The sequence below is a fragment of the Echiichthys vipera genome, assembly GCF_963691815.1.
Source record: "Echiichthys vipera genome assembly, chromosome: 4".
Classification (NCBI taxonomy): Eukaryota; Metazoa; Chordata; class Actinopteri; order Perciformes; family Trachinidae; genus Echiichthys; species Echiichthys vipera.
Genome location: NC_139829.1, coordinates 10,325,493 through 10,343,661, shown reverse-complemented (window position 1 = coordinate 10,343,661; position 18,169 = coordinate 10,325,493). Strand labels below are relative to the sequence as shown.

Below are 18,169 nucleotides of genomic sequence, written 5' to 3'. Positions count from 1 at the left end.
AGTCAGTGATGACAGGCAGACTGGAGGAGAAAAAAATAAAAATTAATTTCAGGGATGTGTGAGGCGTGTGATATGTTATTTGTCGTTTTTTTTTTTGCCCTCCCTGTCATAAAACCAGTGATAAGTGACAACGCTCTGCCACACACATCTACTCGGGAGATTTGGCAGATGATTTCAGTGATTTGTGTTTGATAGCACAGCGATGACACCGATGGAGGTGGCACAATGAGGCGCTTTGGTGTGTGAAATAAAAGTGTTTTCCTTCATGCACACTTGACAAGGTGCAGGCCAGAATACACAAACTTTCCATCCCTCCCTTCTTTCCCTTCTCTCTTTTCTCTTCCTCGGCTTTTGATCATTTGCGCTTCGTTCAGCCACTCTATTCGGACCGATGAGATTAGTCATCGCCTGTCCCATCTGTTGTCTTTACGACTCATTTGTTTACTCGCTGGTTCACATCAGAGCCTTCTGCGGCCAGGGGAATAACTTCAGTGAAAGACTGGGTCCAGATTCTGAGGTCAACATGGCTCAATGATTCATCACATTTTCTCACTAAGTAGCTGTAATGACAAACCCAGATTCCCTTCATTTCTGACCATAATGAAAGGATGAAAGGAAAAGTAATGTGAATATGCCATAAGGAGAACTAAAAACAACCATATCACTACTTGAGGATCTGCTACATTTTTAACCAGGACTAACAAGTGCAAAGTTACCAGACGTGGTTTGACAAGTCAAACAGTTTGCTTGTAGTTGCTGTCTACAGGGAAATAGCTGCAACAATTACGTAGACAGGACAGGTGGTGATGGGAAGAAAGTCTGCTATACTTTCACATTATGTAAATGAGCAGTACAGACACAGCTGGAGTCATTCACAGTCAAATAAAACTCTGCCGAAACCCAAAGTTGTCCACCATGTCCATGATGCTTTAATGCAGGCCAGACAGGAAATTGGCTCTTCACTGAAGCAATTTTCCACGGGCTCCTGATTGGTCCATCCATCCCTGCATCTATTTCTTATTTCCTACTCCTTTCTTATTATGGATTACAGGAAGCTTATGATATTCACTCATTTTGTTATATGAGATCATTTCTACCCATAAAATGCTTTAAAAAGTTTTATTGCCTGAAATATCAATGGTAAAGTGCTAATCCATGTTCAGGGGTCACATTATTCAGAGGAGCCTGCACAGATGCAGCCAACAGCAGCTAACAGCCCTTCTACAAAAAGAAAAATATGAAAGCAAAGTCAAACTAGTCCACATGAAAACATTATGTTAACTTATAACACTGCCCTGACCCACAGTGGCTGTACGTCATTGTAGCGGAAGCTAATGCACACTCTCTCCCTCAGGTCTAGCACAAAGATGCCTAATCAGGTTTTTAATTTAGAGTAATGTTATAGTCTTAGTTTTTAAGTATTAATATTATTTTTAACCCTGATTTCCTGGAGTCTTATTAAGTTAACCGGCTGCTCACTGCAGCCGCATATTTAATGTACAGACATGAAAGTAAAATCAATCCTCCATCCAACTCTCACCAAGAAAAACAAATAAGCCTATTTCCCAAAATGTTAGTGTAAATGTAAAACTATTCCTATACTAGTGTTTCACATTATTCAAGAACTATTTGGAGTATATTCATTATTTAGCACCTCATTTCTGATTTGTTCCTCGATTGTTCTTTGGTGATTACTTAGGATTTTCTGTGAATCTTACTGTAAAGTGCTGCCAATTAGGTCTATCTTTCTGGGGAAATGTCAGTGTTAACAACCCCCTTTCTCCCTATTAGACATTTGAGCCATGTCAGCCAGAAGTTGTATATATTGGTGGCATTTTCACAGCATTTGTCTTGCAGCATTTTCACTGATGCCAATACTGACGTATACTATGCTTGTCATTCTGACTGGCCATGTAGAAATGATGTTGTGATTACTGTATGTTGCAATGTAGAGAAGTACAGTCTGCTGTTGTTGAAGGTCTTTCTGAATGGCCCCTCCATCTCCACTGCTTGAAGTCATACCAGTACAGAAAAACCAAGTCATTCAAACATCTCACCCAACCTGTTATAGTGCAGAATACTCTGTTACTAATGATATCTTGAGTGAACATTACTACCATTGCGACAGTCATATGTAGGATTACACTGATAGACTCTTGCAGATTATTCATCTGCCGCTCCACCTAAAATGTTAATGAAGTGAGAAGATAAAGTCGCTGATGTAAATATTTAGCTGGGGTTACAGGGTAAGCATATCGCAAGATGTTTTTTTATGAACCAGTCTTCGACTGTTTATTACAAAAACTATTTCTCTAACCTTTCTCAGCCCTCCTTGAGTTAAATAAAGTTTTAACATCAGCTAATTACTGAGGGTGTGATTACAGCTGTTGGATAAGTGCAGACCCAGATTTCTGTTTTGTGCACTGTGAGGCAGTAATCTCTCAGTTTGCTGTCAAGTGATAAAAATACACAATACTCCTGGGCGGCTCAAAGGCATAGCACTCCTTTCTGTCAGTTTGGCTAACAGATGCTGATTAGAGATGAAAGGAACAGTGTGTAGGATTAAGGGGCATCTATTGGAAGAAATGGAATATAATATTCATAATAGTGCTTTCATTAGTGTCTAGTCACTTAAAACTGAAAAGTGGTAAGCAGACCAGACTGTAGTTGTACTGGGCAGCTTCCAGGTATAAATGTGATCAATGAAACTCCCCTGTGAATTAAAAAAAATAGTTGTGTTTGCTTAATCGAAGAATGAGCTCTATACTTATCTACATAGGAAGCAGGTCCTCCTCCACAAAGCCTGACATGTTGTACCACCATGGTTCTACAATAGCCCAGAACAGACAAACCAAACACTGGCTCTAGAGAGGGCCTTTCATGTTTTTGTTACCTCAAGGCCACTGCACATTCTACTAGTTGCTAGGTGAGAAAGGGGTGAGGGAAGGGGTATTCAGTTTGTATGCAGAGTCTGTAGCCCGAAAAATGATGCATATGCGAAAGTGCCAACAAAGGCAGTTCCTTGAATGTCCACTTGAGGGGGGCTCCAAAAAGCAAGCCAATCTCGACACTGGTCCTTCAAGTGCTTGCGGGAATGCGGCAGCGTGCCAGTACATCCACTGTGCTACTGAAAAGCACTGATAAACAATGCTCAGGATGATTTCAAATCAACACCTGTCATGGCATATGTGCTTTAAAAACACTCAAACCAATGGCTGAGGAGCCCAAAAAAAACGGTAATGTGGTGTACATCCTTTACATCTGCATAATACAATGTCAACATTCATTACGTAAAGTAAATTAGCCCCGGCTAAGTCTATTATATGCATGTGTGCTTAAAAGAAAGGAGATGTTGATAAGTCCCAAAGACTTTGCTGTGCCCAGGTTTGTTTTGATTGACTTGGAACTATGTAGAATTTTTCGCAGTATAATGTGTCCTCTAAATCATTTTTGCAACTGTAGCTAACCAGGAAAACTCCAGTGCCCTGTAGGACAGGATTTGTTGGCAAATGTATACCCAAAGGCACATCTTACATCACAAGTTGACTTGATTCTTAATTAAACCGATAGAATACAGCAGCAGTGACAGCTCTGTAGCGCTTTGCCTCAGTAAAACTTAACAGCCACTAAAGTTTTTGGAGTAATGATTAATGCATCCAATTTATGTGATCTGTATTGAGCGTAGCATCATGGGTAATTAAATGATGGTCTACAGAGCACTGACTGCTCTCATAAAATGACAGGGCCATAATTATCATGAAGCTTGGTTCCCTCTGACTCAAATACTAATTGTGTATCAATAACCTAGTGGAAGATGTGACAGAATCAAAACCCAAAACAACACAAGCTGTGCAAATAGCTCACAGCTACAATACTGCAGCCAAAAACATCCAGTCCTCCTTTTAACACAATTTTGAAGTAGACTTTTGCTTTCTATCCAGTGCACATTTATTCATTGAGCAATTTCACAGGTCCCTGAAGAGAGACGTGTAAACCCAACAAATGGAACTACCTGCTTCAAACATATTTACATTGTCAAAGATAAAATCCATCAAAATGTAATTAGACCAAAAGGCAAACCCCAAACAAAATATTCCCTTGCATATTATCTTGTGTCAGGAAAAAAAACCCCACCAGACTTGCATACATCTGTATTAAAAGGAGATGCACTCACTGAATACAGAACACTGTATGTTTTCTTTTTTTTTCGACACACCTCAGTGACCAAGAATATAACTTCCTCAAGTAAATGCAATAACATAAGCATTGTGCCCTTAGAAATAGAGGGGTTTGCTGTGAGGAGCCGTTTATACGTTCTCATTGATTCATAAACAAGAATTATTTTCAAATAATAAAACCTCAAACACAGGGTACCTATAAGTGTAAAGAAGCCTCCTCAGGAGACTGCGTGGCTGTTCAAGAGTCAAAAAATCTTAATTTACAGTTTGTAGAATGAGAATATTGATGTTTCCTTTACTACCATTTAAATCAAGCCTGTTATTTTTATTATTGTTGTCCCTTTCCAAGATGAATCGGGTGATAAAAAGAGACACCCACCCCCGGTCTGGTTGACATTTTAGGGAGTCCTTTTGGAGCAGTAAAGATGCCCACTTGATGGATACCAGAGTTCAATAGACAACGGGAAGGCAAAATGAGGAATGCTTATGGATGCAGAGGCAGATAAGGAAAAGAAATAGAGAGAACCTGGGCAGTACACAAGAGTAAAGGATTGGGGTGACGGTGGCTATCATCAGTGAGGAATAGAATAGAAATGGTGCAAAGACAGAATAAGAGAGTGACATGCTGAAACAGTCCATCAGCATGAAAATGCCAGGACAGGGTAGAACAGGAGATGTACATCCAAGGAAAGCTGTACAGAGGGAGAGACAGAACAGACAGCCACAGCAGCAGCCGTCAACCAGAGGAGATTAAAAAAACAAAAACTTGACATGTTGACACATTCTTTGTCTCTTCTTGTGTTTTCAGAACACGGGTCTGTAGAGAAGCTCCCCAGAGGCGAGTCTGCGTTTCAGCTCCTTCCACAGCAGCTCCCTCTCTTTTTGGGCACCCTTCATGAAGCCTCGGTTCTCCTGGGCTCTCCGAGACAGGTAGGGCATCACCTCATTCACAGGTCCATAGGGGACGTACTTATAGACAGGGAAGCCTGCCTGGCCTGGGGTTGAAGTAGATGGGATGGGAGAAAACAAAAGAAAAAAGGGGCTTTGTAGCATGATATGAATGAAGATGATAAATGTATAGATTTAGGATTAGAACCTCTATTCAAGTGCTAAAATCGTCAGAGAGATTGTTACAATGTGAGTTTTGAATTGAGTAGTTCAAATTGCAGTTGTTAAAATATCAGGAAAACAAAATGTTTAAGGGTTATTTTTGACAAGCTCCAGAGAACACATCACAACTGGACGTCAGCTCAATTGGTGTCCCTCCAGTGCAGGATTTCGACAATCCTTCTAATCAGACAGGTTAGCTGCATTTGCACAGGAACCCTCAGTTTGCTGCAATTGAATTAGAAGAGCTCCTGTTGTCTGCTAGTCAAGCACACTAAGGTTCACTCATTGAAATAAATGTCCTTTTAACTACTCCACATTTACAAGCAAAACATGATACGATGAAACAAAGTTACGAAAAGGACATTTTGAGCCCCAGCATATCCAAAAAAAAAATAGCATGGGAACTTAATATGGATGACAGACAAGTAATAAAGCTGATTTATTTTATTTCATGAAACAACTTTTTTATTGTTTCAAGATCCAAAGACACAATACTGGCTGCAATATCCCTCGAGAAAACAGCAAAGAAAACATGTGTGTCTGTTTACATCAATAACGGTCAAGCCTGTTTCAACTTGAGCCTCACATTGATAGACAACTGCCTGCCGCCGCTGTCTGTCTTTGACTGACAAACAAAGTGGTGCTTTGTTAAGACAGCTTGTCAATACTGAGGTGTCTCACTTTATGTGTCACGTTATGGGCTGCAGACTGACTTCTACATGCGCACTATGTGCAGTCCAACTGGTCTGTGGGGTACATGCGAGTAATTGAAACGTCTTAAGAGACACAGCTCAGAGTTTTAGGGGAGGACAACGGATATAGATCCTGCAAATGCTGAACTTGAACTATCAAACCACCCTTATGTAGGGCGGGAAAGAATTTCTAGGTCATTGTTTGTTGTGTGAGTGTGTGTGTGTGTGTGTGTGTGTGTGTGTGTGTGTGTGTGTGTGTGGGTGTGTGTGTTTCTCACCCAGTGGGAAGCTGATCTGATCACACATGCCCAGTAGTTGACCGAAGTACACCTTGTTCTCTGTGGGTAAGAGACCCAGCTCATTCATTCTGAATGAGAGAGAGAGAGAGAGAGAGAGAGAGAGAGAGAGAGAGAATTAAAAAAATGAATTGGGTTGTACAGACGCAAAGCTGTGTAAAGAACATCAACTCTAAGAGTAATTTTCAACAGTGTGTTTGGATATCATTAAGACCGTACCTCCTCAAGGTGTGTTTCACTGTGTCCTCATTATGGGAAGCCACCATAACATTTGCATTTCTTTGGAGCGCAATCTCATCCAGCACGTAGTCCAGGCACCTTACACAAATACACAGACACATTTGAACTTTTATCTGTGAAGTGTGAATTACCATAATCGTTCTCAACTAAATACTCACTACAAAATATGTATTATGTAGTTTATTTGCATATTATGGCTTCTATTGTTTCATAGCTCATCCAAACAAATTGTTCTCATTAACATGCAATATTTATTGTGTGGTGCAAGCCTCTTTTCACAAATAAATAGTAAAATGATCCCTAAACACTGAACATATTCACCAAATACCTTAACCAATCCATTCAGGAAGCATTCTGCTTCCCTGCTAGTTTAGCTTTGTTAATGCATATTTTGACTCTCACCTCCTGGTGTGCTGTAGCCCATCAGCTAAACTTTGTCTCTCATATGTTGATGTTTACCTCGAAATCTAATTGAATGCTTGAGGGTAGCCTTTGCTCTTTTTGTGCAAAACATATTGATCTCCACAGGGTGATTTCTCTGAGCTTGCCTTAATCTAGGAATGTCAGAAAATTGTTACAACACTTCACCCTTGGAGCTGGATGGTATTCCTTAACTCGCACCAGGATAACTCCACAGGGTGAAAGCTTGCTGACACAAGATGTTAAACCCAGAAACTCCAATTGAAGGACCACTTTCCTTTTAAAATAAATCTCTGTGCTGTCCATTGCAGCAGATTTGTGCCTAGAAGGTAATTTAAGTCTGTGAACCACATGGGAAAATCAGCTTGGCAGAAGTTGGTGTTAGTTTGTACAAGACACCTCAACTCCATACTGTGTGCTATAGCAGAATGCTATAATAGCAGCTTCTCAGTATGAATATGAAGACGTCAGAGCTTGGCTTGACTAAGACATATTAATCTTTGCAGATGCTGATTTAGGCAGCTGTCAACAGTTAATAAACAAAGAAACAACCCTCAGCTCTGACCTGTGGTACATTATGTTGGTAGACTCATAATCAGGGTTAATGGGGTCCTCATATCCAATATCTGCAGCCCTCTCTCGCTCCTGATACATGTAGGCTCCACGAACCAGCTTGGCAGCAAAATGCCAACCCTCACGTCGAGACAGTTCTACATCCATAGTAACATTGTCATAGGCTTCCTGCAGAGGAAAAGAAGAGGATGATTCACTCTGTCGCAAAGTCAAAATCAAGTCCTTCAAGTTTAGAACTAACTAACTACACATTTCCTAAAACATTGGTACTGTACATCTCTATAGCACTTCAACAATCAGTCAAATAGGGTTGTGCTTACATATATTTATGGCTGTCATAAAATAAGTCATGGGAAGAAACAACACATTTCTGAAAACTTACTCAAGAATGCCTTATGTTTTAGGTGACAATATGGTAAGCCGATGTATGTTTGATAGAATAATAATACGGTTGACATTCTGAGTTACAGGATTTGTCACAGCATGTGATATTCTATCATAAGAATTATAACTGTGCGGGTACATCATTTACACATTTCAATCTCTGGTCTGTTTTTCCCAGTTATGGATTCTGACCTTGAGATAACATTGGTAGGTGTTGAAGATGACAGGCTTATCTTTGTTGTAGATCCTCTGCATCTCTAATGTCAGTCTGCTGATAGCTGGCTGGAAGTAGGTTTGCTCTGCATCCACCATCAAGCGAACACCATTCTCAATGGCATGCTGAAAAAAAATATGTTATTTATTCAGCATAATATCCCCTAACAGTGTGTATTATGGAGCTGTTTTATAGTACTGTTTCTGTCCAAACATAAATTGTGAATTTGAGTACAATACCACTGCAGTGGCCTTGGTCATTTTGTCCAATACAGCTTTTTCACAATGGCTTGCAACACAATTGTACAGACTGGAAAATGAACAGGCCTCCATGTTCATAAACCTGCCACATTTGGTTAAACTAAAAGTGCTTGCTCCTTGCATGTCAACAACAAATGCAAGTACGTAATGCAAGTGTGTGTATATTGGTAAGTCATCAGTCTATCTAATTTAAGTGAGTTTACCTTGACTAAGATGTCCATGCGCTGTAACATCCTCTTCATTTGTTTCTCCTCCTCTGTAGTGAACTTCTCCAGCAGAGGCTCCAGCTCACCTAGCTGGGCAAACACCCCGAGGAGAGTGAACACACCATGAGATGCTAATGAACTAAATATCACACAGCATGACACCCATTAGTTTGTCTTACTTTACCCATCCTTCAGCTGTCTTTAATCCAAGGTTAACAAGTATGTCAAGGGTAACTTGCACAGATGTTGTAGACAGGGCTAAGTGATTCACAGTTATGATCTCAGTTATCCCAGTTTTAAAATGACGGTTTACTTTAAATTTACTCCAAATTTGATTAAACCCTAAAATCTAGAATTACCGCCTTGTGGTTGTCTGCCTCTGCCAACCAGTCAACTTGCAGATTACATTTAAACTGTCAAGACTTACATCATATATTCAGTGTTCGCTGCCTCCATAGAGCAGCAGACACTGCTGTCCCACCCCGGTCAAACAGATGGTGTATCTGTTTGACCCACTGCCCTCTGGTAGACGCTTCAGTTCCATCAAATTACAGATAAAAAAACAAACAGTTTTTACTCCAGAGCCATAAGGCAACTGAACATAGTTAAACACTGACACTGGCTGTTCACAAGTGACTAGTTACATATCAATGCACCTTTGTATTTATCTATGTATATATTTAACACTACACATATGTCAACATCCCAACAGCACCTTTTATATATAAATATATTTTATATTTCCTGCACATAGTTGTTCTGGGCTTTTGTTCTTAATATTTGTTCTCAACAGTATTACCTGTGTATAGAGCTATTACAATCCAGCGATAGTCTCAGTGTAGCATCTTCACCTATCTACTGTTTTGTCAGAAAAAAATGAATACATTCTTAGCTATAACATACAGTATATTTATATTATATTGTTGTTTATATTCTTATTTTATCCTTCCTGCTTGACATGTGTGAATATATGTGTGCATGCACCAGTAGTTGATATTAAATTTTGTTAAAGGAATTCTATCCTATTTGTAGAGAAATTATAAAATATATTTTTTATATTATTTAAGTGTATTTTTTCACAAAACGTGGATACCTCACACATACCTTGAACCCCGCAGCACACAAGATCTAATCACTACAGTTTTAAGATTAGTCTCCCCATTTGTTCCTTTGTTATAGTTTTGAATGACAGGCAGCTTTTTTGCAGATCATTATTGATGAGAAGTTGACCTTTGGGATAGAAAATGTCATGTCTTAATCATTTTATCCTGTTAGACATTTATGTAAAATGTTTGAATTACATCAACTTTTATTTGAGTTACTGCCAGATATTTTTTAAATGTCTTTGTCATGAATGTGTCACAAGCTTTTACACATAAGAGGTAACAAAGACACCAACACATTAATACATGCAACACCAATACATGTCTGATGTAGAGAGCAGCTGTGAATTTCACTGAATTGTATTTTAAAATCAGTTCAAATCTCCTCCCTGCCGTGGAGTGTATACACATCAGATTTGGAAAAGCAAATAGCAACTAATTTATTATGTCTCGCAAGTTTGGGTCTGCAGTAAATTTCTCTCAGTATTTTTTACAACTGACCTCTACATTTGGGACAACCAGAAGGTCCGATATCTTCTTTCTGTCATCTACTAGGCTGTTCCAGTCGATCATGTCAATGGATCTGTCAGGACATAGGATGGAAAGGTTAAATGGTATGGCAACAGTGTATTAGAAAGTTACCGGCATCTTGGGAATTTTTAATTGAATATCAGTCACTAAAACTAGAGATACTAGAGATACAACAGCTGGGGGGAGGCCTCGGGGAAGACCCAGGACTAGGTGGAGAGATCATATCTCCACACTGGCCTGGGAACGCCTCGGGATCCCCCAGTTATAGCTGGTTAATGTGGCCCGGGAAAGGGAAGTTTGGGGTCCCCTGCTAGAGCTGCTGCCACCGCGACCCGACCCCGGATAAGCGGATGAAGATGAGATGAGAGATGAGATGAGATGAAACTAGAGATGAACTTGTAAAAGAATTACTTTATTAAAAACATTTCTCAAATGTGTATTTTGTTTGCATGTTGGGAAAATAATGGGGATTGTTTTGTGATTTCATGTCAAGTGTTAATTATACAGTATCATACTTTGTTTTGTTTGTTTTTATTACAAATGCATGTTTTGAAGATAGGGGTGGTTTGAGTAAACTGTATAGAGAGTACTTCGGTATGAATTTGCCCTAAGGAGTGAAATTTGACTCCCAGTGTGTCTGGAAGGAGTGTAGTGGCGTTTGTTTACCTCTACACACACCGGACTGCTCGGGTATAACTCCACTCAGCCAGACAGTTCTCCGATGGAGAAGGAGATGGATGGGTTAGCGCTACAGTGTTTCAGTTTTTAGTGTAAATTATCCTAGGGGCTAGCAGACTTCTGCTCATAGCTTAATCGCGAGAGAAAACCACAATGGTTTTCGGCCTACATGCATGTTTTTATTAGCCTATCATTGTTTAAAAAGAAAAAAAAGCAGCTAATAGTGGTAATGAGAGCAATACGTTAGTGTGTGTGTGTGTGTGTGTGTGTGTGTGTGTGTGTGTGTGTGTGTGTATCGTTAAAATATTGCCCCTGTGCGCAACACTGAAATTGTTTTACAAAGATATTTCCTTTCTATAACTGTAATCTGTGTTCATGCTTACCCTGAAGATTCCGTTTTATTTCCAGTAAACCAGCCATATAAGTCCCCTTTTGCACCCAGTTTGGTGAGGGATTCCTAGATGGATATAAAGAGAAATACAGCAAGAACTTAGTGTGGCAATATCCTTACATTGTGTATGGAATAGGAGTGCGAAGATGATCTATAACATTGGATGTAACGTTTGGTAGAAATAGCTTAACACCTGCAGTTGTTTCAGCTCCAACCTCTGCTCTAAGGCCTCCATGCCGTCCTTCCCCTGCTGTGATGCCAGGAAGTTGAAAAATTGCCTCCATTTCACCAGGACCTCTGAGAACTGAAGCTTAAAAGAAACGAGATGTTAGTCCGATATTGCAACAGGATCAGCTCAATAAGTGCATTGACCTTTTAATCACCCCTTACTGCCTACCAGAAACTGAGGTCTTCCTAGAGCAGTCATTTTGATGGCAGAAAACCCATCCATTGAACTCCCACCTAGTGGTTGAACATACTACTATTTAAATAAATCCAATGATGTAAAGACAAACAAATAAACATGATGGTAAATGCATGCCTAAAGATTGTGATGCATGTATCAAATGGAGTTGATGACAGAACTGGACCATATGTCCAATGGTCGATGGCAATATTTGCTAGAAAATATATCATTAAGATATAAGCCAGAAAACAGTTACAACTTTAACACAATGTGCCAAAACATATTTAGAAGTTGTGTAACTAATGTAGTTTAATTTCTGTTTACTTACCAGATGCTTTGATACATTTGATGAAGGTCTCCATATGCTGGTCACATTTGGCCTCATCTGCGTAGAAATATGTGCGGGCTCCAGTCACACCCCCGCGACGGTCCCCAAACTGTTTGTGTGCTTTATATTTTTTCTCTCTGTGGTCCTCACCTGAGGGTAAAAAAAAACAAATTTGAATGCCTATTATTTTAACTACATTATGTGTCGACAAATGAAACAAAACAATGTATCTTACCAATGATCTCTTTCTCTGCGGTGGACATGCATGAGCTAAATTAGAAGAAAAACAAAAGGATAAAATAAGTTAATTTGCCCTGTTTTTTGGCAACATTAGAGATATTAGTTTCATCAGAAATACAGCAAATGCCTGACATTTTTTTGTTAATACTTCCCTCTTTATTTGAACATGTTGGTCTGTTGGCAATGGCCTATCAGAGGCAGACAACTGACCCTATATATTTGAACTGTCCTGGTGTAAGTCTCCACAGAGGCCAGATGTAGCGTCACACCACACTTGACTTCATAGGGAACTGGGTAGCTCATGTAACCAAATGGATGACTGAACACTAAGCTTGCTGCTTGACATCAAGGACGTCAATGGGACTCAAAGCCAGGAATGTGAAGGGAGTTATCTTGGCAGGCACTTTTATTGTAGAAATCTGGATTTAACCACAGTGAAATCAATTTGACACTGACTTTGTCACTGATTCTGAAATTGCACACATTTTCACTTGGCCACATGTTCAGCACTGTTTCCTATCCCATACTGTAGAAAGTTAGATTTCCATGTCCATTTTCAAATCAAAATGCTTAATCCACAGAGAAATGTCAATAATCAGAAACTGTGCCTTTAAATGAGCCGTCAGGACATTATTTAACAGCTGCAATGATGGTGTAAAGACAGATGAGAGAGATGAGATGATAAAATGCTGAGCAATCAAAGCAGACTTGGCTTAAAGAGACAGACGCTAAAACAGAGCATCACACAGAGGGTGAATACATGTGTTTTCAGACAGACAAAAAAAATTGAACATCAAAGCATGTTCTAGTAAAAACCCAAAATACAAATATGAACTTAAAAATGGCTTCCACTTATCAAGATGACTGTTTCCACTTATCAAGATGACTGTTTTTTTCTGTTTTCTATAATCGAAAAAATCAAATGTTTGGGGGTTCTGGACTATTGGCCGGACAAAACATGTATCTTTAAGGGCGCACTCACACTGTCCATCTGTACCGTGCCCAAACTAAAGTCTAGTTCGTTTGACCAGTGTGAGGGCAACCGTACCGTACTTTCTATGGAAAGATTTTTAAACAAAGCGACACATCGCGATGACGTCAATCGATGCGTGTGACGTGTTACGGCGTGATGACGTATAGGCAGCAAGAAGCATTCGCGCGAGGCCCAGGTAGTGTGAGTACAAACGGTCCTGGCCCGCGGGGGGAGAGGGAGGGGGGACAAGTACCCTAAAGCCCGGGGCATGGTACGGATGGACAGTGTGAGTATGCCCTAAGATGTCAACTTGGGCTCTGGGAACTTGTGATGGCCATTTATTTTACTGGTTTCTAACATATTATAGACTAAATGATCAATCAAAAAACTAATAGTGAAAGATTAATCAAAATGAAAATAACCATGCAATTCAGTCCCAAATGATAGAAGCCAAGTTTTTAAATAGCAATGAATAGCCGGGGTAAGTAACCATTTTGTCAGTAATGGTTCCAGTTGAGATTTAAATTCTGTTTCAAATGCTTTCTCTGTAACACTGCCAAATTTCCAATTGTGCTAGAAGCACCGATTATTTGGTAATCTTTTGGCATGAAACGGTACATTTCAGAATATGATTACAGGCACAATGTCATGGCATGTCATTTAAGTTTAAACGGCCTACACAACTAAAGCATGGCATTGTATCATCTCAACATCAAGCAAGGCCTCTGTTCCTTATCTTTATTTTTGTTTCAAGAAACTTGTAGTATTGTTGTTTCGCTATCTTGACAGATCATTGCAGTGTCTGTCAAACCATGCTGTCTGAGATCAAGCTGGCTTAAAGTACCTTGCCCTCCTGCTATACAGTTTGAAGGTGTATGCTCACCACACAAAAGCTTTCCGGGCTGAGGTTTGATACTTCTTTTGATTTTTCCGAGCAGACATCCTCAAGACAAAGAATATCAAAGCTGTGCAGTGATATCTTGTTACTAGCGATATGGTATAAAAAACAAACATTTGAAGTTTGTTGAAGGGTGGAAAAAATCATAGCAAATGGCTGGCCTGGAGATTTATCATCTTACTGAATGTGATAATACAAGAAAACAATAACAGAGGACATTCTGTCTGGCACAAGCTGACATTGAAGTCAGCTGCCAATCTTAGTTTACAGACTTAATCACTGGATATTTAAACATACTGCCAAAGAGCATTGTTTATTCACTACATCTGACCTTTATAAACCTACAGATGTTGCATAGATTAAAGAAAAAGGTCATCTTAAAAAATGTCAGTGCTTTTGGGCTGAGTATTATACTCATGCTAAGTAAATCTGACAAGTACATTTGTCTTTTTTATTAATGAAACAGGCTTCAAATCATTTCACTTTACTTATGTTTTTCACTGATTTTACATTAAAGAAATTCCTAAATGGGCCAAAAAGTCTGTATCTTATTTTGAACTGTGATATGTCCTAATTACTCATAATGCATGGATTCCCAGAGGAACAGCTTAAGTAGTATTGCTGCTGCCTCTGCCTAGAGAGACTGCTTGCATAACATCTCTACTGTCATCTAAGGTTATTTAAGCTCACTGATAAAATGGCCGCCGCCTTCTGCTATCCTACATGTGACAAGATTCCTAACAAGTGAGAAATTCTCTCCAACAAGCCAGTCCGGAACGAGGGGCCATGACTGAGCCAGCAAATCATTCTAAAGTGCATTTACTTCCTGCTTGTGAGGCATACTAACAGGAACCTATTTTTGACATCAAACGAGTGGAAAATACTCTGCAAGGTAGTGTACTCTGCGCAGAGGTCAGTTTACTGTACAGAATTAAAACAAGACAAGATCTGTGCAGTTGTAGGGCAATTTGATCTTCATATAACTGAACTGACTGTATGCTAGTACACCAATGATCCCTACTAACTTAAAAGGTCCCATATTGTAAAAAGTGACATTTCCATGTCTTTTTTTTATATTATAAATTAGGTTGAGGTGCCAAATGAATACTGTGAAAGAATCAAATTGCCCAAGAAACAAGACAGAGAAATGCACACAGCCATATTCAGAAATTTCCTTTAAAAAGTCAAGACTATACAATATATATGTAAAAGGCGTAGCTACATGGCTGTTCCAGTCATTCCCCAGAAGCAATGAAGGGGCAGAGACATGGAGAGTTCAGATGTGGCCCAGAAATGCTGACCAATCAGAGAAGACTGGGAAGGAGGGGGCCTTTGAGACAGGCCCTAAAATGAAGCGTTTAAGACAGACAGCAAAATTAGTTTAAAAAAAATGTCTTCTTTGAACATGAAAGCCTCTTAGTAAAACCCCAAAACACAAGTATGAACCTTAATTAAGACAATATGGGAACTTTAAAACCAACTGCTGACATCTATACAAAAAACAGACTGAAAATGTAGACCCAAATACATCCTTAAAAACATATTATTTGTATGTAAAATCTATTGCACTGAAATGTATGGTAATACCGCAACTTTCGTACTCCATCTCTTTCTGCTCTGCCTCCTCCTGGCTGATATCTTCCTCCACGCTGTAGTCCAGGACAGATCCGACACCGAAGGCCTGATTCTTCTGGATTAGCGGCCTGATGGCCATGTGGTCCTCACCGGCAACAAATTGGCCATAAAATGTCATCTTCATGAACTGGTTGAAGGCTTTCTGGCCCATGATCTTCTTACTTAGATCCATTATCTGAGCAGAGAAGGTAAAGCACATCATAACTAGTCCATGATTTTCAATGGGTATATAATATGCCTAATAATTTACGATTACTAATCCTATTCTAAAGATCATTAGGCATATCTTGTTTGAATGATACCTTCTAGCCAGGTTTTGAAGGGAACAGGTTAACCTGATTAACTCAAAAAAGTACCATGTTGGTCTTTTGTAAACAAAGATTTCAAATCATGTTCTTACCCCTAAGCTATAAACTAGGGAACACAGCATGAAACATTGTAGCTACACTGAAAATCAGAGTAATACCAGAATACTGTATACTACTACTTCAAAACCAGAGCCAAGATTTCCATTGATTACAGTGATTAAATGATATGTGTGGAAGGAATGAACCTGCAGTGCTGCAAGTCTATTAAAGCACTGTACTGCCATGCATCACAACATAAGATGAAAGAAACGACCTTGTTTGAAGGGAAAGGGTGCCATGAACCCATCCTTGTATTAAAGGCTCTATATTAACATTACCATATGCACATTTATACATTAGAAAAACGAAATCAAGCATAAGGTTACTTAGACAACATGGAGGGCAGAGAGTTTGCATGCATGGAAAAACCGGTTGTAACTTGAGAAGTGGGTGTCACAAGCTTCAGGTGCAGACAGTTGGTCCATGGGTTCATATTTGTCACAGGCTTATTGGTTTTGTTTTTCTTACCCTTTAAAGTTACAGTGTAAGTAGCTTGTAATCAACAAAATAGGCTTATGCATGTATTAAGACATGATTATCAATTGAAATGTGCCCACCGCCAGGCATTACATGTTAGTGCTTAGTAACAATAACTGACTTAGTGATAATAACTGTTAGCCTAACAGTCTGGAGACATTTTCCTGGCATCTCGTGCCTTTTGTTCTCCACAGGTGTTGTTATTGTTTTTGACGAAGACTCTTTTTCCCGCCTTTGCTATAGATGCGAAAATGTCACATAGGAGTAAACAATGATGCTAAGCTTGACTAATAATGTCATCATAAAGCCAGCTGAACAACTAACATTAGCAAACACATTTTCGTGGTTATCATTGGGTCGCAAGGTAAAAGAGAGCGCCTCATTATAGGGCCTACCTCTTTATTCTTCTCAACCAGGAAGTCATAGGAGCACAGTTTGAACACCATCAAACTTCTGAGCAGCTCTAATGAGTCTTTACTCTTATAAGCCCCCTGTGTCTGCTCAAAGTCTATGGAGATCTCATTAGCAGTAGTGGTGGTGGGTCCTCCTCCACCTCTCCCCGGTTGTCCGGGAAACTCTGACCGTTCCGAGTCATGTTGAGCTCCGCCTTGGCCCCGGCTGCTGCTGACATTATCCCGCTGCTCCGTCTGGGTCGCCGAGGTCGAGTAGCGGAGTCTTCGGCTGGAGAGTAACCGCTTAAAGGGAATATCCGCCCCGGCCCGTGCCAGGGCTGGAAAGGTTTTGACATGAAACATCAGCTTGGAGGAGGTGGTTGTCAGCGGAGCGGCGAAGAAAAACAGACCATCTGCCCGTCCCGAGCAGGCTGCGCACGACAGAGAGTAAACAGATACAGTTGGAAGCCAAGCAGCAGTCACATTACCATCACTTGGTCGGTGATTATAGCCTGTGACGCAAGAATTGTTTATCACTCCAAAACTTTTTTCCACAACACACGCCCTGACAGGCCGGGCACGCCCACTTTAAAGGGTTAATGTTTGTATTCCCAGAGGCGATCCTAGAGTCTGTTGGGGCCCTCGGTAGAAATTTACAAGGGGGCCCTTCGAAGTGCACATTTGAGTTATTTTCGAAGTTGGTTATTTTCAAATATAAATCTCAACATTAAAGCTATGGTCTGCATTCTGAAATTCAGTTGAGCATCTGAGACCGATTTGAACCCCCCCCCCCCCCCACCACCACCACCAACCAAACCCCTCCCCTCAGTGTTTCACAATTCCTCCCTCCGAGCTGGTATCGCCCTTCCTCACCTCCTAACGACACGCCCCCTCTAGCAGAGCAAGAAGCCAGCCGGCAGACGGCTCCCATTGGTCAATTTATATGCAGGCCTATGGCTGATTGACTGAATGGATGTTTTTTGTGTTTTTTTGCTATTCATATTAAGTAGATCAGACTACAGGACCATAATTGCCGTAAAAACAATGTTAATAATAATGACCAATATTCCAAATGTTGGACCATAGCTTTAAACATAAAATAAGTAAAAACAGAAGAAAAGAGCTGGTCTCCAATGT

At 40.0% G+C, this 18,169-nt stretch overlaps 1 protein-coding gene across 1 annotated transcript; it reads right to left on the bottom strand.

Moving 5' to 3' along the window:
* Positions 1-3,931: 3,931 nt before the first annotated feature.
* Positions 3,932-17,530, bottom strand: prodhb (proline dehydrogenase (oxidase) 1b). The gene is made up of 14 exons (XM_083911670.1): positions 17,036-17,530; positions 15,723-15,931; positions 12,246-12,280; positions 12,011-12,160; positions 11,674-11,738; positions 11,470-11,586; positions 11,269-11,342; positions 10,178-10,259; positions 8,571-8,663; positions 8,086-8,232; positions 7,502-7,677; positions 6,496-6,594; positions 6,259-6,347; positions 3,932-5,173 (listed from the first exon to the last, which is right to left on the bottom strand). The coding sequence occupies exons 1-14, from the start codon at positions 17,393-17,395 to the stop codon at positions 4,983-4,985; spliced, it is 1,887 nt and encodes a 628-aa protein (XP_083767796.1). The 5' UTR covers positions 17,396-17,530; the 3' UTR covers positions 3,932-4,982.
* Positions 17,531-18,169: the final 639 nt, after the last annotated feature.